This window comes from Glycine max, chromosome 17, assembly GCF_000004515.6.
Source record: "Glycine max cultivar Williams 82 chromosome 17, Glycine_max_v4.0, whole genome shotgun sequence".
Classification (NCBI taxonomy): Eukaryota; Viridiplantae; Streptophyta; class Magnoliopsida; order Fabales; family Fabaceae; genus Glycine; species Glycine max.
The window spans coordinates 3,189,322-3,209,820 of NC_038253.2; the positions used below are offsets into that span (position 1 = coordinate 3,189,322).

The 20,499-nt window shown below is 32.6% G+C and overlaps 2 protein-coding genes across 7 annotated transcripts; both read right to left on the bottom strand.

The window, feature by feature from the left end:
* Positions 1–6,709: 6,709 nt before the first annotated feature.
* On the bottom strand, positions 6,710–12,440 carry LOC100791571 (pectin acetylesterase 10). The gene is made up of 12 exons (XM_003550960.5): positions 11,620–12,440; positions 11,054–11,136; positions 10,130–10,259; positions 9,909–9,982; positions 9,388–9,474; positions 9,178–9,302; positions 8,993–9,053; positions 8,712–8,765; positions 8,432–8,509; positions 7,916–8,021; positions 7,630–7,775; positions 6,710–7,094 (listed from the first exon to the last, which is right to left on the bottom strand). Exons 1-12 carry the CDS (start codon positions 11,822–11,824, stop codon positions 6,984–6,986), a joined length of 1,260 nt encoding a protein of 419 aa, XP_003551008.1. The 5' UTR covers positions 11,825–12,440; the 3' UTR covers positions 6,710–6,983.
* A 2,560-nt stretch (positions 12,441–15,000) lies between these two features.
* On the bottom strand, positions 15,001–20,408 carry LOC121172620 (protein NRT1/ PTR FAMILY 4.5). 6 transcript variants are annotated; one of them, XM_041011328.1, is made up of 6 exons: positions 18,687–20,408; positions 18,125–18,230; positions 17,796–18,013; positions 16,808–17,230; positions 16,610–16,734; positions 15,001–16,206 (listed from the first exon to the last, which is right to left on the bottom strand). In XM_041011328.1, the coding sequence occupies exons 1-6, from the start codon at positions 18,687–18,689 to the stop codon at positions 15,297–15,299; spliced, it is 1,785 nt and encodes a 594-aa protein (XP_040867262.1). In that variant the 5' UTR covers positions 18,690–20,408; the 3' UTR covers positions 15,001–15,296. The 6 variants fall into 6 exon arrangements, with proteins under 6 accessions (XP_040867262.1, XP_040867260.1, XP_040867261.1 ...); XM_041011326.1 differs by lacking the exon at positions 18,687–20,408 and adding an exon at positions 18,402–18,612; XM_041011327.1 differs by lacking the exon at positions 18,687–20,408 and adding an exon at positions 18,328–18,476.
* Positions 20,409–20,499: the final 91 nt, after the last annotated feature.

The window sequence follows — 20,499 nt, forward strand, 5'->3', positions numbered from 1 at the left end:
GTTCTGGACTAGCTAGATAGACTCATTTCATTTCACTTAAATAAATAAAGCAAATATGCTAACTTAACATGATAAGACTCAATTATCTATAATTTAGTCTAATAATAATAATTCGAGAACCTTCTCCATTGCAAACTAAAATTTGTGTTGATGTAAAGCATCGAATTAATTGCGACTATAATTCACTAATAAAGTATCACAAATCAAGAGATCCAACTTAGATATAATTATATATAAATTAATACTTCTCTCACATATATGATCATCATGCACGAAATATATACTACCTAGCAAGCTAAAAGCTTTATAAGTAAGCCTAATGAGCTTAAGTAATTAAGGACAACTTCTAACCCCACACATTTCATTATCTTTCGTTAAAGTCATTGCAAGTTATCACATCAGAGCTTGGTTCGTTAAGAACTACGGAAAATTTTAGTTTGATCAACTAACTGATTTCATGTTAGGCCGATGCTAAACAATAAAAACAAATTGTAACTACAAGTTCAATTTTAATGCATTAACCATTTTTATAAATATATGAACAGATGAACTACTGCGCGCTAAATTAATTAAATGATATACTAACAGATCATTAGTTGTAAATGTAAAACTTTGTTTTACAATATAGTGCATTAAAATTAAGTTTATTAAATTATTAGACTTCTACTTCTCATTTTTTTCGGTTTCCGTTCCAATTTTACTTAAAAACATTATATATTATTGGTTTAATATTGAATTATTCTCCATTAATATATTTTTATTTGACAAAAATATATATTAATATATGCATTACACCATTAGTGGCAAATATTATATTGAAATAAATAATTCTAACACTTAACATTTCTTATTTGCTATTGTATAAAACAAATAACATTTTTTTTACTAAGGCATGTGAAACTAAAAGATTTGAATTATAATTCCACGATCCAAATTATATTGGCAAATAATAATAATAATAATAATAATAATAATAATAATAATAATAATAATAAATGGATGCATGCATATATATTTTAACAAATTGTGAGATGAAGCAAATATTATATTATATCATATATATTACGTGTAGGCGTGATGAAGTCGTTAACAATAGTGATTATTTAAGCCCAAAAGTGTATGAGGCAGCGATGATGAGGTAAAGAGGAAAAGAAACTCAAGTGGAAGTTGAGGGGGACACAATTTGAAGCTTGCAAGTAAGAAATAGTCTACCATCTTATTTGGGCAAGTTTTGATACGTTGGATTCTTTTCACATCTTTTTCTGAATTGAACTAAGCAATTCTTATCTCAAAAGCGAGGACATAAGCCCAACTTTAAGAAACATGCAATCAAATACTCACTTCTCTTTCTCTGTATATATAACCCATATATACAAGCATGTGCCTAGACATGTGCAAAGCGTTACCACTCCTATTTTCCTGCAATGGCAATTTCCACTCTCATCAAAACTTCAACCCTCAATAATCAGCCCTTCCTTCTACTTTAAACCTAACTACAAAGATTCTTTTTATAAAAAAAGTGTTTGCATTGCTAGTAATATTGCATGTTTAGAGTTTATTTAACATGATCTAATTAGTTATAGTACTTAACCAATTCGATTTCATATTTCTTTTTTGCACAGGTAACAAATAATCATGTTCGAGTTGAAATTGAATATGAACACTTCTCTCAGCAAAAAATTAAAGCCTGATTCGCTGCATTGCATAATTAACTCCGTTGGTAATTTGATTTCATCTGTTAGTTGAGTTGTTGGGTGTAATGAATCTTCCCTTAATTTAACTTTTCCTTTTGAAATGTCGTTGGCAGCTGGCAATATCAGCTATTCTGACAAACCCCATTTGTTAGTTAGCATGCACATTAAACAGTACCTAGCTATAGCTAGACCTAGAGAGAATGTATACATGCATAGATGAACACTTTCTTCTTTCATTTTTCACTTTTCCCTTTTGGTACTTTCTCATTATGTGAAGATGCCACTATGATGAGAATCTGTGTATATAGTACTGCCTAACTTTCTTGCTTGATGCTTCCTATTGTGTATTTCTATAGCATGAATATGGAGTACTTTTCTACTGGCATCACCATAATTGCATATGAAATATGGAAGAGGGTGGGAGTTAGAAGCCAGGGAGCAAAATTATTCCTCAAGAAAGGAGGGAAAGAGAGAGAGATTTAAGATTCGGTTTGTTAAAAACAAGGGGTAAAAGAAAAGGTTGTTCCCCCAATGTTGCTTTAGTTGGACATCTCCCTCTTTTCTTTAATTGTCCATATATATATATATATATATATATATATATATATATATTATTTATTTCATCATTTTTTTGTCACATTGCACTTTGTGTGTGGCTTAAGCATGTAGTAGATTTCATCTCGTCCTTTCTTCTCTTTTCTTTCAAAAGTTACATACAAAACAAGATCAGACACACTATGGGAATAAGAGGTGGGTATGTCAAAGGAAGAGGTGGGCCTCGTGCGTTGAGCCCCAATAGTTTCACCTTTGTGTTGGCCCTAAAGATCAACCTACTTAACATCTAATTAAAATTGTTCCCCTTAATGACCAACATGGTCTTCTTTCCATACCAAACTGGTTTCCAACCTTGGGATTTTATGAAACCCAATAAAGGTCACTTGCTTAACTATCTTTCTCTCACTTTGTGCAACACAAGGGCAGTGAGTGACTCTTATGACTAAAGTTTTAAACTGTAGTCAAAATTCATCACAATTGTTGACATTGTAAAAAAAATTAATTAATAATTTTTTATCCACAAATATCAAATGTTACTTTATCAGTTTTTATTAGTAGGAGGAATTCGAATCACAATTTTCTCTCTTATTTTTCCTTCAATCATTAAACTAGTTTTATAACTCTAAATGTGACTTATGTGATTCTAATATATTGTAATTCCATTGCAAAGACCCTCCAAACCTTGACATTATGGCTGAAATTGTAGTGGTGGACAATTTTCTAAAAGCTTCACTATTAGTAAATATGCAAGCATTCCATCTCTTGACTCAATGGAGCCTCAGACGTTGTTTCTTCTATGTTATATATGTGTCTTGTGGAAAATTAAACATTTGATTGCACCCATGTTTGCTTGTCTTTTGTCAATGAACTTGTCAATTTGAAAGAATTGCTTTCCGTGTGGGGGAAACATGGAGTGATTTTATGGAAATTGGTGGAGTTCATGTCAACATTTCATTGGTGTACAGTGATTTCAGCCAACTGCTTTTCATAAATTATAATTTAAAGGACAAATATAATACTTCTTTACATCTAAAAGTGATTTTCTAGCTAGTGATTGATTGTAATAATATATTGTGCACTTAATATTTTCCTTACAGTTGTGGTTTACTAAATTTTGCCTTTTTTTTCTTTTCAGTGTTATAGTATTATTCTTATCCACGCGATTTGTTTTTCACTAACTAAACCATTTGTAGTTTACCTTGGAAGATAATTGGTAATTCCATTTGAATTTTTTTTTGGAAAAAAATGTAAATTATATTAAACCCAAAATGATACAATAATAAACGGGGCATACCTCGCGGTTAAAGAAAATCAAAAGTCTCCCTAATACAAGAAGACCTATATTAAGATGGTAAAACAAATGCAACAGGTGCGCTTGTCTATACATAAGAAACTTAATCTTGTTAATAACCTCTATTACAGAAAATTGATAATTTTCAAAAATCAGCTTGTTCCTATGAATAGACTGTAATTGTTATATCGAGACACCGTAATTTTCCTTAAACTCCATTTACATTTTGATCTTAGGAGAAATAGACACTTTCTTTTGTTATGTCTATTTAATAAGTAAAAGTATTATCATTCTAAGTTCTAACGTACACTTTTTCCATATCTCCTTACACGTACAAAGGCAGTTACGCTTATTTTATTTTTTGAATCAATGCAAATAAACATGTTTGTATCTTAAATGATTTTATGAACAGACTGTGTGAGGAAAATGAGTCATGAGTTCAATAGTGGAGAAATTTTAGTTACACGGGAAAAAGCAACGCAGATCGTTCAAAAACATTATTGCGAAGAGAATTCTTGACTGATATGCTTTTTACTTGGAATGAAAAAGATTCATCCTTGATCCCTCCAGAGGGTATTAGAGATTCGTGTGGGACTCGATCTAAAAATCTCAAAAGCTATTTTGTTATAAGATAAAAAATATTATGGAAAACCTAATTGAATGAATATAAAAGCCTTTTGGTCCAAATCGAAAGGAAAAAAAATAATGTGAGGCCTTGAATAAACTGTATTTCCTGTAAAAGAAAAAAAAACAAACAGTTAGGTTCTTGAATCACGAATCACCAAGATATATGTTAATTTACCTTAAATATGTTAATTGTTAATTAATTAGATCAGTTTAAAATGTGACCAAGATATGTTGAGAGTGCCAGACACCAGACGTGGAAGTCGCTATAACAACCTCAACCATACTAACGTTTTTGACCCCTCAGTTTGAAACTGACTTTGCTGGATAACTCTGTACATGCACACAAATTAGCTAAATCTCAGATTTATATTAGCATATTTAATCCTTTGTTAATAGTAGTAGTAAGTAGTATTAAGGTATTCAACAAAAAAAAGTATTAAGTTGTCGTTGATACCTCTAAGAAATTAGTGTAGAATAAGACAAAGTCTCGCATAATCAAAATAATTAAATATATTGATATATGTTACACTTTTCATAAAGAGGTTTTACTTTTGATTCATAATTAGTGAAAATGCCAAGAACATATTTATTTTATCACACTTTCTACAATTGATTATAATCTTAAATAAATATTTAAAATTATAAAAGTGTGTGAGTTTTCATGATTTTATAATTTATAATAAATTTTTAACAGAGAAGATGGTTTAATTTCTAAACAGTTAACTCCTCTTTATAAATAAATAAATAACAGTAAACAACTCGATGGCTGAAAAAACATGAAGAGGAGATCAGGAGAAATGGAGAATTGGATCTTTATAATTTTTTATGGATGATAATATTTCAACTCAAAAAATTTTCTGTAACAAAATTTATAATATAGGTATTTTTTATGTCTTTCCGTTGTATAACGCGTTTCATTTCACTTTTTTTTTTCTCTTGTTTTGGTTGTGAAGATAAGAATAGTCTTATTTGCTTAGTACGTTCACGTATCGAAGGACACGGGTGTAGTTAATAGTTAATAAGGAACTACCAATTAATAAAACAAGGTGGCAGCTAGAACTAGATAGGTATATTTGCACTTTGCACATGGATGACACACGCCGCTACAAAAGAGAAGTGTTTACGAGGTGTGTTCTGTACTAATAAATAAGATCCCTTATTTTATTTTTGTGATTAAGAACTTCGAACTTCGTATCCCATTTTTTTCTTTGAATTTACATTCCAAAAAATTATTTAAAAATATAAAATATAATTCCAGAAACTAATTTCCAAAACAAAAAAGGTTGTGAAGTGGAAAAAAAAAAGATAAGTACAAAGAATTAACCTTCATTCAATGGTTTTACATTTATGTAGCCGTACTAAAACAGATTGCACCAATAGCCAATGCTAAGATATCATTGCATTATTAAGCAACAATTTCTTATATAAATAAATAAATTCCACCCTCCCAACATGTATGGTGAAAACCAACGGTGACATACTAGGCAGCAAATATGGAATGAAATAGATCTGAAAATTAGCAAATTTGAAAATCTGTCAATTTTTCTTTTCTATGTTTTTATTATTTTAAAATTAAAATATATAATAATAATAATAATAATAATAAGAATTAAACATGTGCATAATTTGTGAGACTTATTTTGGGGAGTTTTTAAAATCTATGCCGCTAAGGAAGAAAGTTACTCAAATTGTATAAAATAAAGTGTCACCACGACATCCATAACAAATTATAAACAATCATTTAAACAACTTATAGTGATTTCACCTATAAAGTTACTCTTATGTCCCAAAATTAAAAAGAAAAAGAAAAAAGAAAACCTGACAACTATTTTATTTGTTATTTTTAGGAAAACAAGTATCAATATTATACTATTGAATAAATATAAAATTAGAAAATGAAAAATGTTTGACTGAAAACAAAGATGGGGTCTGCTATGTACAGTTTTAATCATCAATTCATACTAATAAGCAGTTCTCAAGCGTACAGAAAAATATTGATGCGCTCTGAAAAAGAGAAGTTTCAATGGTTGAGATTTAATTAAATATGTAATTTTTAAAATTAAATTGCTCAGTTTCCCTCTCTTTTTTTCTTTCTTTACTAATGAATTCAAATAGGCATTTGGAGTTCAACAGTTGAGAGACCTCAGATTCAATAAGCACATAGTTCTTAGGTGAAAGGCAGTACCTTAAGGCAAGGATTAATTTCATGATTAAGCATTTTTTTCATGCCTTGAGCTGTTACAAGCTGTCTAGTGGATGAAAGAGTATGCAAAACAAGGATATGTGAAAGAGAAAAGCATATATATCAACCAAGATCAAAGAGAACACGATGCCAGAAGGTAGAAGGTGAATTGTAGTAATGAACCGTACGTGCACTACATCTAATTTCATGCACTAAGGATCTGCTGTATTATTTAAGTTTTCACAAAGCTAGTATCACCACTTGACAAAAACACTGATCTCAAAGAAAGTAAAAGATGAAATGTGGTTTCATCGATTGAACTCATAAGTACAATAATGTGTAATGAGAAGGGAAGAGACAGAAAGCAAAACTTAATCTTTTGGATTACAGTCCATGGTTCAAAGTTCCAGAGACAGGAACTGAATGTACTTGCAAAAAATAATTAAATGAAAACTGAATAAGCTCAGCCAATGTTTTACAAGAATGAATATTATAATTTATGGCAATAAACTGGTTCAGTGCTATATTGGAGCTAGCTTTTTCTGGCAATGTCTTTTCCATTTTCAGAACCCAATCACATGTGCAATGTAGGAGCAGAAGAAAATTATTGAAAGAATGATGATACTTGAGCGATCTATCTCTTAAATACCAAATTATGGCATGTTTTGTCACAAGGGTAAGGGCAGCCAATGGCCTGGACACTAACTCGATCAAAATACCAGTTCCCAACAGACTCCGCAATCCCCTGCTTGTATTTTTAGACAATCATTAGAAGGGTGAGATGGAACCTTACAGTTACAGCTACAAGCAAAATACAAACAAAAAAATGAAAAAGAAACACAAACCTTAAACAATGATTTTTGTCCCTTTATTTTGTGGGATTGGTTTGAAGAAGGAAACATTTCCTTTACTCTTAATTTAAATAGTTAAGCTTTAATGTAGTAACACATAACTCTTTGAGATTTCACTCCTCTAAAGTGAGGCCATGCTTTAGAAGGTAAAGTGCAGAGTAATGAACATGAATTAGCTAATCAGTGGTTGAAATTGTGATAAAGTATGTGTACTGTGTAACATATTATGGAGAAGTTAAAAATCTACTCCATAGATTTCCAATCAACACTTCCACAGCTATAACTTCACACTTCCCTCACTTTAAACATGTCGATCAAATCCTAAGTTCTTAATTGTTGCTCCAATGAACCAACTCAAGTGTAAGTCTTCCTCAAAATTAATAAAAGAAACATGAGTTATTTACAATGAATTAGTTAGAAAAGACGTACTCTATTTCCAATATGAGGGGAATCACGAGCAAACCATGTATCCTGTCTTTCTGATTGGCAATGGGCGAAACAAGAATTTATGAACAACCCGTTTTTAAAAGACCGTGAGAAGGCTCTTGTAGATCTAAGCATCTGATTTCGGAAACCTGCTTTATTCAAAGTTGATGATATTGCCACAAATTAGTAACCATATTGAGAACAATTGACATCATGAAAATAATACTCTAGAGGCAGAAAAACTCAAAAAAGGTAAAAACGAAAGACAACTCTTGAAACCTCTAATTACCTTGAAGATACTGTATCTGTGGTGCACTGCAACGTGCATAATTTTTTCTGCATTCATACCAGTTCCAGTGGTAGTCAGCAGATGGTGGAGCAAGACTCGCTTGAATCTGAAAAAAGTGGAAGCAATCATCTATATTAGGTTATTAGTCCTTCAAGCCAGCAATCTGATGCATGTTCACCACATATAACAAGGGTCAACAACATGCGACATGAAATTCCATGCTCTGAAGTCATCATCCACAATAACCATATACTCTACAAGTGATAATAAGCTAGCTGACGAGAGTTTGCTATCAAATAAACAATAATTTTTTTTCATGGGATAAATTCACAATGTGAAAGACATAGGATGATGATTATTGACTTAAAGGAACAACAGCATAGTAAAAAGACTTAAGATGTGCTCTCCCTAAACCAGGTGAAATTAGAACTTAGCAGGATTCATTGATTTCAAAAAGATTACTGTTTTCATCTTCATAATGAACAAACTATAAGGGAAATGGTGGAAGGAATTTACCTGCCAAGTATCATAAGCTGCATTGAGAAGAAACAGTGGTGTCCTGACACCAGCAATTAAGTGCTGAGGAAAATAGCACTGAGAATAGAATACCAAAAAGTAAAAAGAAAAATATTATGAGACGCTACTGAACTGGAAAAAAAATTAATAATAACAATACTAATATTCCATCTAAATATTGTGCCCATTTTCAAAAATATATCTCCTGTGAAGCAACAAAATTATAATTTGATTATAGTAGAATAATTTTACAATCTTGAATGACAGTAATGGTAGTTACCAAAATTGGATTGAGGCGACTAGTACAACTCCTTGGAAGACTTCTTTGCACTCCCTGCCATGAAAAGTTGCATCTATTAATTTTTGTTGTTGTTAAGGCATCAAAGATGCTTTTCAACAAGTAATTTGTGACAGCCTCTTAACTGTAATTATAATTTGTGATAATTTGGGGTTCAATCCTGAGCCAATTGATTGCTTGAGCCTAGTTCACGACATTTTACAATATCTATTACTAAATAGAAATAGATGACAGCAACAAAAAGTATTCAAATGAGAAAAGACCTGCAAGGTAACCACACCTCCGAACAAATTCCTTAAGCTGCGACGACCAGAAACATCAACACTGAAATAATACAATTCCAGATGATTATTTTGTCTCAAACTATATGAACTGATCAGAACCAAGATTTATGAACAGATCCAATAAATAATAGAATCGAATTGAAAGTTCATTGGACAATGCTTACGAATCAAGGAATAATCCAGCATCACTTAAGCATTTTACTCTTGTGGTTCTAGGAAACAATTCCCGAAATTCATCACAATGTATAATAGTAGCTAAACCTCCCGCAGAACAACCAGATAGAAGAGCCTGAAAAAGAAAAACATAGGTGATATAAAAAAAATCAGGCAGACAATTCTTTTTTTCCTGAAATTATCAGAGGCCAGAGGGAAACCTGTTTGGCATAGCGCATCCCTTTTGACATTAAATCTTCCATAGCAGCTTGCCAAATGCGCTGCCCTCTGAAATACAACCCTGCTCCCTGTGGAGCAATGATGACTTCAGTATTAGTTCAACCACATTCACCATCAACCCAAATAAAACAGATAAGACTTTTAGATAAACACTAGAATGAAGTAGTAGTCCTGATTTGATAAAATTCAAATTTGCATCAAATAAATTGATACAAATGTTGAATTAAAGGAATAGCTTGAATAAATATAAAAAGACAGTTTAAAACCATGAGGAAAAAAAACGAATAGCACACCGTAAGGGATAACTAGGAAAAATAAATATCATATGATAAGAGAATAGGAAAATGAAAGGGCAGCTTTAGCTTCACACAATGACAACTTGAATTTTTTTTAATTAAAATGAGCAACAGGCAGATTTTACGAATTTTACAAATTCTACGGAACAGAATCTATGACTTCTGCAGGAAGTTAATGGTGAAAAAGAACTTGCATCCCCTCTTACCGCATTTTGACTGTCCCCACTAAATGATGCACCGTCACAATAACGGATTTTTATTCTATTCCAACTGAAAAAATCTGAAAATATAATCATCCAAAAGAAAGATGAATTTAATTTTCATTTAAAATGAAGAGTAACAAGAATAAACAGGTGCAAACACATCTTATGTGTATGTGTTTAATAGAAAAGAGAAATAGCAATGCTGTTGAGCTGAGAGTTATAACCTGGATTTTCCTCAGCTTTGTTGCTCAATATCCCAATAAATGGTATTTGTTTTTCCATAAAAAATGATGAACCATGACGTGTTTTCTTACTATAAAGACAATTTTTTACAGTTCCACACCAGCCTCCTCCCTGTAACCAAAAGGTTCAGTGAAATTATTATGGCTAAACAGATCTGCAGGATGTTAAAACAAAGTCGGAATTTCAATGCTCAAGGCTATATTCTCTTCTTTTTCACTTTTTGGAAGTGTTTCAGATATATACGTTTTAATTTCCCCATATTTATACCAAATTTTACTGCTCAGGCCCAACATTGAAAATAAACCAAAAGGTAATCTGTTAGGACTAACTATATAGCCTTGTAGGTTAGAAGGAGTGTTGGTTGAAATTTCTAATTCCAACTACAAATTATGTTAGGACTAGCGCCATAATCACATCTAATGCATCACCAAGGACATTATCCAACAAGATTTAGAAAGGTAATTGATTGACAGGTGGATTGTCAATTGGTGCATAGTTTACTTGCATGAAAGGGTAAAGTAAGGATAAAAAAATAAGTTGCATGTCATAAAACCAAACACCAGAGGATCTTGACATCTCTTTACAATTTCTCTCCAAGTACATTATATATTTTAACAGAGCAACCTTTTTGTTTCCAACTTTACCAACCTATATTGGTTAAGAAAGAAGGAGAAGATTGGATGCAACTTGTCATTAACTTGAACTACAAAGAGTTAAGTGTGCTTAGGTGTCAATTTCAAGTTGCATTGTCATAACCATTCTAGCCAATCAGTGCATCACACTCATCACAGTAACGCCATCAGAAACCAAAAAACTGAAAGGGATGATTGTAGTTAGTAACAAGAAAACAACCATTGTGTCCCGTCATTGGTGAACTTAGTTCAAAGTTCAGGAGTCTCACATACCTCCAATTGTATGAGCCAACTGTTTGATCCTGAACCATATCCACGGTGGAAGTGGTACCCCGGTAAAGATCCATCCAGGCAGACTGTGCAAAAGAACAAAAAATCACGCTATGTAATAATGAGCAATTAGCTGATAACTTTTTTTTGTGTGTTTTGCAGCTGTCAACTGCATAATGATCCTAAATTCTAAAAGAAGGTCCCACTCAAAAGTAATGTAAACTAGAAAAGTTTGATTAGATATCATATTATTCATATCTCCAGATCTCAATCAAAGCCAGTAAAAGTAACTAATAGCTGTATTTTAGAAACAAAAAATGCACTTCATCATTCTCGATGGTTAGTTCATGGAGGAGCAGAGTAGGCACAATGTCATAAATTGGTATCCACAAATATGCTTTGAAAGCAGACACCAAATGAACAAAACAACTATTTCCAGCAAATCATTTATTTGATCTAGCAAATCAGTAAACTGGCATTAAAATCAGAGTAAATGACTTAAACAAGCTCCATCTACAAGGTGAAATTAGTGCAAAGAAATTAGGCATATGTGCAGAAGGAATGAATACCAGCTCCTTTAGCAGCAGCACCATTAATATGAGTAAAACCAACCATCAAAGGTCTGTAGAAACCTCTTCCACTGACATATTGCATGCCTAGGTCTGTCACATTAGCATCCTCAAAGCCTTCCACCCATTTCACAATCACCAACCCCACAAACACAAACATCCTCAGCAGCTTCATGCCACCACCACTCATGCTTCTTTGGCACATTGCCAACAGAAACACACAATGGCAACTAAAAGGGTTGCAGAATATTTAACTTAAAGCATGAAAAGGAAGAGTTCAAGAGAGTGAAGTTGGAGGGAAAGAAGAGATTGGAGAGCAAGTATATTCCTTTGGGGGGGACAAAAAATGCAAGCTTTTTTCTTCCAAAGGCTGTGAAATTGTCAAACTTGAATCACAGAATGGCAATGACAAGATAAATAAGCAAGTTTTCTACTTAGGTAATAAATTACTATTGAAAGCAGCAATAATAGCTGTGACAAAACACAGAGGGGCTTTAAGGGAAGATAGAATACATAGAAAGGGGGACACTTTTTTGAGGACCAACAAAAAATAAATGCAAATGATAAACAGCAAAGTCCTAGCAGGAATGAAATGTATTTAGAGAGTAAATAATGGCATCACATGAAAGGATGGATAATGAATGAGTGGGGGAAGTAAACTTGTAGCTTAGAATGGCAATGGCAATAGCAAGTTAAGTAATGTGGGGAAAATGGCACCGACATGAAATATAAGAGGAGGAGGCTAGGCAGAGCTGTACCTCACTCCCATCACTCTCACACTCTTCAAACTCTGGGCCCTCTGTCTCTCATGGGTTGTGCAAAATCCAACTCCAAAATCACTAGTTCACAACTTATAAAAATTAAATTATTCTATCTTCTACTTTTTTTATTAAGGAAAGTTTAAGTGTTCGGAGCTCACCAATAAGACATACTAAAATATGTATTACGGCTTAATAATCACTTACAGATATTTATAAATTATCTATTAATAAAATTTTCAGATTGATGGTAAAAATTAAACTCATATTTTTTTTATCAAATATTAGTTTGTTTCTTCTCATTAAATTTTTTTTATATCTTCTACTTCTTTTCTTTTATCAAATCTGTTTTTCTACTTCTATATCATTTTTCTTTATTTTCTTTGTATTTTTTTAGTATGACCACATACCTTTTATGCATCTGTACTGTGTATATTTTGTGGTTGTAAAAAAGTAGTAGAATGGAAAAACATTCCCAGCTTTTTTTATAATTTTTTTTAATAAAGTGAATCATTTTTTGTGTTTGTTTAATTTTTTTAAAATAAGTAGTGTTTTTTTCAGAAGTAAATTCTATTTATTTTTTAAAAATATTTTTTTAAAAAATGTTTTCTTTCTTTCTAAAGTTATTTTTTAAGTTAAACAAAAGGGTTCGTTAGCCGGGAAATGTGGCACTAATTTTATAAATTTATTTATAGACATTTATTTATATATAAATAATAGTGCAAGCATTGTTGAATATAGATTGATTATTATGTGTGTGTGAGAGAGAATAGATGTAAATAATTCATGAAACATATATATAAGCATACATTGAAATTTCACAAAGAAGGCAGAAAGCATGAGTTCTGATGATTGGGACAGAATGTCTTCATTCTTCACCGTCAATGTCAAGAAAATCCGTACTCGTGGGTACCTGCTCGATACGTAAGTTGATTGGGTATGGATTCGGGTTCAGATTTTTCCTGATAACCAGAAATCGGGTACGGGTACAGGTATGAGATTACTAGACCCATCCCGACCCTGAACCCGTCCCGCCACTTAAAATCTTTAGAATTTTTGCATAATTTAATTAAAAGGCATATAATTTTTATTACTAGTTAATTTTATTTTAAAATTTTTACATAATTTAATATTATTTTCTTAACTATTTATGTAGACACAGGCGTTATAATAAATTTATTGATATATAAATAGTTAAAAATAAATGTTTAACAATCAATTTATTTTTTTCTAAAATCAAATTTTTAATATTTTTTTTTAAAAAAATATTTTTCTAAATGATGTATGTAACAGGATTGGAGATATCCGATCCGATACGACGGGTACGGGAATGACACAATAAATTCAAGCATATCAGGTATCGAACGGGACGAAGATATATTAAGGAGGGATAAGGAATTGAATTGCTACCATTTTTAACCCAACAAATAACTGAACCATACTCATTCATTCTGTGATTGTGACCTCGTAACTAATATACTAATACCATAATACAACTCTGCCTCTAGTGACCACTTCATCTACTTTCCAGGTTTCAATCTTTGTAATCATGAGATAAACTTTTTATAAACAGATTCATTTTTTTAATATTATATGTTTTTATATCATAAATATTTTAATATTAAATGAAACACAAGTTTATCTTAACTTTTTTATTTATATTTTTTAATTAAAATAATATTTGAAGTTTATTAATTAATCAAATAAGTTAATTTTTTATGGTACAAAAATAAGTTAATTTTGATGAAGCTTTAATAATGCTTATCCTTCATAATTAAACTTTAAAGATGAGAAGACAATGATTCAATCGTTGTTTATCTCCATGCATCATTTTTCTTATAATTATTTTTTTAGAAAAAATGTAAGGAACTGCGTCTCTACGTATATGGTTTTCTTTTAACTGGATGGCTAGGTATGTTATTATGTTAACTTTTTCAGAAACCCAGGTAAATAATGGGACAAAAATTTTATAGGGTAATAAACTTGGTTTTGAAAAAAATAAAAACCTAACCTTAATAAAACTATTAAATACGAAAACTTACATTTTGTTAAATGCAAAGATTCTATTCGATTAATTTCTTAGATTAAAAGCAATCAATTATTTTCATAATTTAAAAAATAGCTTTTAAAAAATCACAAAAACTTATTCTTAAAAAATTTCCGGTAAGCTTTAATTTGAAGTCACGTGAATAGCATTAGCCAGACCACCTTAGAATTAATTAATGAATCAATCGGCGATGAATGCGGTAGGAGGAATACATAATAAATAAAAAGTGCCCACATATTTTCCTCTTCTGCATTACAAAGCCCAAAAAGAAAATGAGGTAGGTCCACTAGAAAGCCCGTAATAATTTGAAAAACTATATATGTACAATATTTTATAATAAAAAAAGAGAAAAAAATAAGATATCTTATTAATATTTATATGATAATAATAAAAATGTTATGAAAAAAAATGCGTATCATATAACTACAATAATTTCAATATATAATATCCTTTATCATACCATTGAATCCTGTTATATACTTATATTTTATTTTGTCAAGTTATCACCATCATATTTAAAGTATAGAACACTGTCACGAGATCCCATCTAGTTCTCACCTAAATTCATTTGCCATCTGAACGCGAAATAATCTGAATTGATATTACAAAATACATAATGGTTGACAAGAATATTTTCAAAGATACAGTTTCAGGAATCACAACAAAGTACAATAATGAAGATGGTCAGTGGGTATAAATTATTGTATAGTCTATTCTATACAATCTTAACCAATCTCCACGTGACACATTATTAATTCTTTTTAACAAACTGATAAAAATATAATTCCATGTCATGTGTAGATCAGTTGGAAGTTGGAATAATGCGATTCTGGACCATATAATAATTTCTCGTGAGAGTGGATTTTTCTGGTTTATTTATCTTCATTCTGGGGAATGTTTTGAACCGTGGATACAAAACTAGTAGAGTACACGTTTTCATCATTACGAGGAGGTGGATCTTTGAGCAACATTCCCTTATCAAATGGTACAACACTTTGGTATTTGTACCATTTTGCACACATCAGATAAATGAGAAAGTTAATCAGGCTGAGTATAGCCAAAAACCAGTAGAACAATTGAACATGGTTTCGGTTCAAGTCACGTCCCTCTAGCCACCCTTTCTTGCTCTTGCCAATCTTACTAGTCACCAAGTTGATGAGCTCAACAAAAACAGTGCTCAAGTAGTAACCAATGGACAAGGAAAGAAAGGAAAACGAAGTGGAAAGTGAACGCATGCCTTGAGGAGCTTCTTTGTAGAAAAACTCCAACAACCCCACCAATGTGAACATGTCAGCTATACCAAAGATTGCATAGTGGAAAGAGAGCCAAAAGAGGCTGATTCGGTGCTGATTGTGATCATTGAATTCATGCTTCCTTTTCACCTCTATCACCCCTGCTATGACCATTGAGATTGCTGACAAAACAAGGCCAACCCCAACTCTTTGTAGTTCTGTTATTCCATTCGGATGGCCAGTGATTCTCCGGACAAGTGGTATGAAAGCAAATTCGTAAACCGGTATCAAAAGGGTCATGAATACTAATGGAATTATGGGAATGGAAGCTGCTGGGATGTTCAGTTTGCCAATGTATGTGTTCATTAAGGTACCTTGTTGGATGGAGAAGGTTTGTAATTGGGCTAAAGATGTATTCATGATGATTGTACTTAGAAGAATAGGCATCATCCTTGTCAGAATCTTCACTTCCTCCACTTGTGTCACTGTGCAGACTTTCCATCTCCTTGCCTCATTGCCTTCAGGTAGAACAGCAGCTTTGTCTAGAACCCTGCCCATGCATAAAACTACAAGTATGAAACATGCGTCTCTCTTGCATATGTATGCTAGAAAATGCCTCCTAATGTTCATTGTTCAGTAACAATGTATTTCAAGTAATTCATTGTCTAAAATTTAATTAAGAATTTGAATTTGACAATATCACCCAACCAAAAAAGTTTTACACTAGTAAAACAAAAAAAAAGTTGGAACATAACACTTTCTCATACAGTGGCAGTGAAAAGATGTAAACTATCTGAGTTATGTTAAGTGATTTGAAAAGCCAAATAACAAATATTTATGTTGTTGACACCTGAAAACAGACAACAACAAATCTAAACAAAATCGTGTCTTCGGATAACTTCAAAAGGCACTAAAAAGAAACCATTTAGAGGAAGTATAGTAGTAAGTCCAACCTGAATTGGTTAGTGTGAGGGATGAGTTTTTTCTTTAAACTAGATTCATGACTTTGTATTTCATACAACTCATCAGAATCCAAGGGTACTTTCACCCTCCAATTCCTTACTGTGACCACCAGCACCTGCAAGAACAATCTCAAATGAATCTAGTATAAACTTGAATAAAAACAAAACATGGACGGGAAAGGTAAAGACCTGTAAAACCCTCAACAACGGACTCTCTCCCGGCACCCTGGCATGATAGAATCTCTTTCCCGAGGCAATGAAAATAAGACCAACAGCAGAACATGACATAGATATGATAAAACCTTTGTACCATTGGGATTCCGTGCTCACATAAACTACAAAGGTGACTCCTAAGCTCGCCCCAACTGTAATGCTAAACAAAAACCAATTGAAGAAACTGGCTAGTTGCGCGTGCTCTTTTGGTTTCTTTTCATCAAATTGATCGGCTCCAAGAGCAGGTACACAGCCTCTGATTCCACCACCACCAAGTGCCAGCAAGTATATTGAAGCGTAAAACAGCAAAGCTTTAGTGCCATGCACACATGTTGATTTTAAACATGGATCAGGCTGAAGTGTCTTGTCGTGGGATTGAATCACAAGTAGGGAATATCCCTGAAATTCAAAATTATCAAGATCAAGACAATGAGGAAAAATTACTTCCACTTTTGTGTGTCTACGTGTCTGTGTTCAACTATCAGCAGCTGTGAAGCACTGCTACTACTTTCATTTACTTCACAAATATGTATCTGTATTTAATACCAACACTCTTGGATAATTTACTGATAGAAATTTAGTAAAAACATAGAAGCATTGTCCCTTGATGAACCAAAAATAGAAATTGTCCTCTTTATGGATGATATCAAGAAAGGAATGAGATTGATATTATTCCAATTTCTATTTTGTTTTTAGTTATGTCCAACAAGCATATTCTTAATTTAGATATGCAGAACTGCAATTATATATTTATTATGTTTTATGAATTTTTATACATATCTAGATATGTATCTTACTTGTATTATATCTTACATAAATTAAGAATAATTGCATCACCATATACAGCCATAAAAAATCAGCAAACAACTGTGATTATTTCTTGTATGCTAGTTATTTCAATTAGCACAGACTTAAGTTTTAACCCTTCAATTAACATTAATCAGCTCAGTTGTTTATACTTTACCAACAACTGGATGATGCCAAAGAGGATGCAAGTGTTGAGACGATTCATGTACGTATCAGAAATAAACCCTCCAACGATCGTCAGCAAGAAAGCAGTACCCAACAAGTTTGTGGTGGTGGTTGCCGATCCAGAGTAGTCAAAATGCATGACGTTCATGAAATATAAAACCAAGCTTACCATGTTGGCCACAAAGCCAATGTTATCCAGCAACATCATTGCTGCAGTTAAAACCAATGAATTTGCCTTCGTTGAACAGACTATTCCACCAAATAGAAGAAAAAAGTAGGTAAAATAATTGTTAGTGAGGGGAACATATATAATTTACTCACCAAAGATGAAATATGTGGCTCTATATCCTCCTTGTCTCGGAGTCTTCCTTGCTTGGTACTCAACATCTCCAACGTTAGCCTCAGCCTCAGCCTCAGCTTTCAAATCCTACATTGTAAAAAGACATTTAAGCAAATGAATGGGAATGCAGAATCATTTTTGAACTATTTGCATGCCTCAAAGATAAACAGATATTAATAAGAACCATAAAATTGTGAGTTCACATGGCTAAATTAAGTCTTAACACTGAAACTTTGCACACAATGTGGAGATAGCTACCATGGCTGAGGAATGCCACAGCTAGAAAGCCGCAAGGTCTTAGAGAGAAGTAGGAAGGAGAGTTAATTTTGGTTGCAGTGCAATATATCCGTGTGAAAAGATATACTTTATAATGATCACCGAGTTGCTTTCATGACAAGGATGACACGGAAAGTATGCTAATAAATCATGTCATGCATTGTAAGAAGGGACGTCTCCATTGGCTCATAGTTGGCAACTTGGTAAGCTAAACCGGCCTCAAAAAATAATAAAAGGAAAAATAAAAATCTATAGTAAAAAACTTACCATAATTTATGAGAAAGATGCATGGTGGTGGCTAACTAGAGACGACAAAACGTTCTATTGACTTTGTTGGTAAAGACAAGCATATAAGGGAAATCCTCAAAATAATCAAATCTCAAGTCTGTTTCCACTCTAAGAAAATTATGAGGCTTGATTGAAAATATCGTCCGTCCATGAACTGCACCAAACTCTAGATGCTTCAATGTTGACAAAACAAACCAAAAGTGATCCAACAACATCGTTAATATCCGAGGCTCCCATCTTTATTGAGGAACAGTGGATCTTTTAATCTCTTCTCCCAACTTTCAGTATAATCTAGTTGTATTTATTTTTTTTCATGTTTCACCCCTTCAATTATTAAACCAGTAAGCCAACAAATTTCAAGACGTCTTTGACATTATAAACATGGCTGCTAATTATTATATCTTGAAGTCACTTCCTAATTTCCTAAAATGCTGATACTGACTTGAAAACCAATGACATTAGAGCTTTCTGAACTCCAGGAGCCTTTGATTCTTCTTCCTTATCTTCCTGATAACATAATGTTTTTTCTCAACCACAAATTCCCAAACGGAAAAGTACTAACTAATTACGTCTTAATGGAAAATCAAACACATGCTAATTTGAGTTGGTGAAGTTGATATTTACATCCATGCAAAAAAAGGGAAGAGGGGAAAAGCTCGGGGATTATTGATTTTAGCTAACTAAAATGAATAAAGTACAACAAAGGCATTCCATAACTCGGACTAAATTGAGCTCTCTTTAAGTTCAAGCAACATAATTCAAGTTATAATTCTAATCACTGAACAACCATTAGCTAGAAGATACGCTTTAACAACCTTGCACTTGATGGCATGCTAAAATTAACTTGGAATTAAAGGTTGAATGCTTGACATAATGGTGTCAAACTGCCAATCATGCTATAATGCCAACCTTCGCGCCATGATTGGACCAATGGCAGCAGCAGGACGCTAACCCGTGCCCTTTTGCTTCATTTCTCATGTCTTCTTCCTGATCATAACTCATTGGGTACGACATGTTCTGGTAAAAAAAAGTCCTAACTTTTTTATCTTTCTAGTAATCCTTTAATATTTTACTTGTTACATATTCTCTCTCCTTTTTTTTTGGGGGGGGGGACCCATGCTAAATGAATCTCCGCCTAAACTTGAAATTCAAGATATGCAATGGAAGTGTCCACTAAGAAGTTCCACCATGAAAGTTGAGTTAACTATAGTAACTAAACTTTCAACAAGCATGTCTACTCGAATGATTATTCTCAAACATGGTAATGAATACGAATGAACGTGCCATGCTTCACAAGCAATGGTTGATAGTTAAATTCCTGGTCGAAATTGAGCTCGCCATTCATGCCTCTGATTGACGACATTGCTAGTGTTGATGTCAATGTGGCCTTAGTTCGAGTCTAAAGTGTAATTGGCACCAGACAGATCAAAAGCAATTGACAGCAGGGCAGAGAATTTATTACTTGTAATTGTATTGAAAAGGATTCGTCCAAACCTCAACCAGATTGCACCCCCTATATTATTATAGTTAAAGTCTGTAGAAATAGTCAAGTTCATGTATTGACTCCTATATTATAGTAAAAGTCTGTAGAAATAGTCAAGTTCATGCATTGACCGTCGTGAGTTATTTTACTAACTAGTAGATCATCACAAAGCATTGGTTGGTCGGATAAAAAATCATTTGGATTTGTAAAATTTTCTATATCACAAAATTAGTGAACAACATTCGCTGCAGCAGGAAGGGGAGGACTACAATATGCCCCCATATGCTTTCACAGCTTCACTACGTTAAA

Excerpts from the sequence above, each read along its gene's own strand:
- LOC121172620 (XM_041011328.1), bottom strand. Across the intron at positions 17,231-17,795 it reads TTGGCATCATCCAGTTGTTG|GGATATTCCCTACTTGTGAT; the intron begins GTAAAGTATAAA and ends TTTGAATTTCAG. Across the intron at positions 16,207-16,609 it reads CCTCACACTAACCAATTCAG|GGTTCTAGACAAAGCTGCTG; the intron begins GTTGGACTTACT and ends ATGCATGGGCAG.
- LOC100791571 (XM_003550960.5), bottom strand. The coding sequence starts at position 11,824 with ATGTGCCAAAGAAGCATGAGTGGTGGTGGCATGAAGCTGCTGAGGATG. Across the intron at positions 9,475-9,908 it reads GTGGGGACAGTCAAAATGCG|GGAGCAGGGTTGTATTTCAG; the intron begins GTAAGAGGGGAT and ends ATTGCTCCACAG. Across the intron at positions 7,095-7,629 it reads CCCCTCATATTGGAAATAGA|GGGATTGCGGAGTCTGTTGG; the intron begins GTACGTCTTTTC and ends AAATACAAGCAG.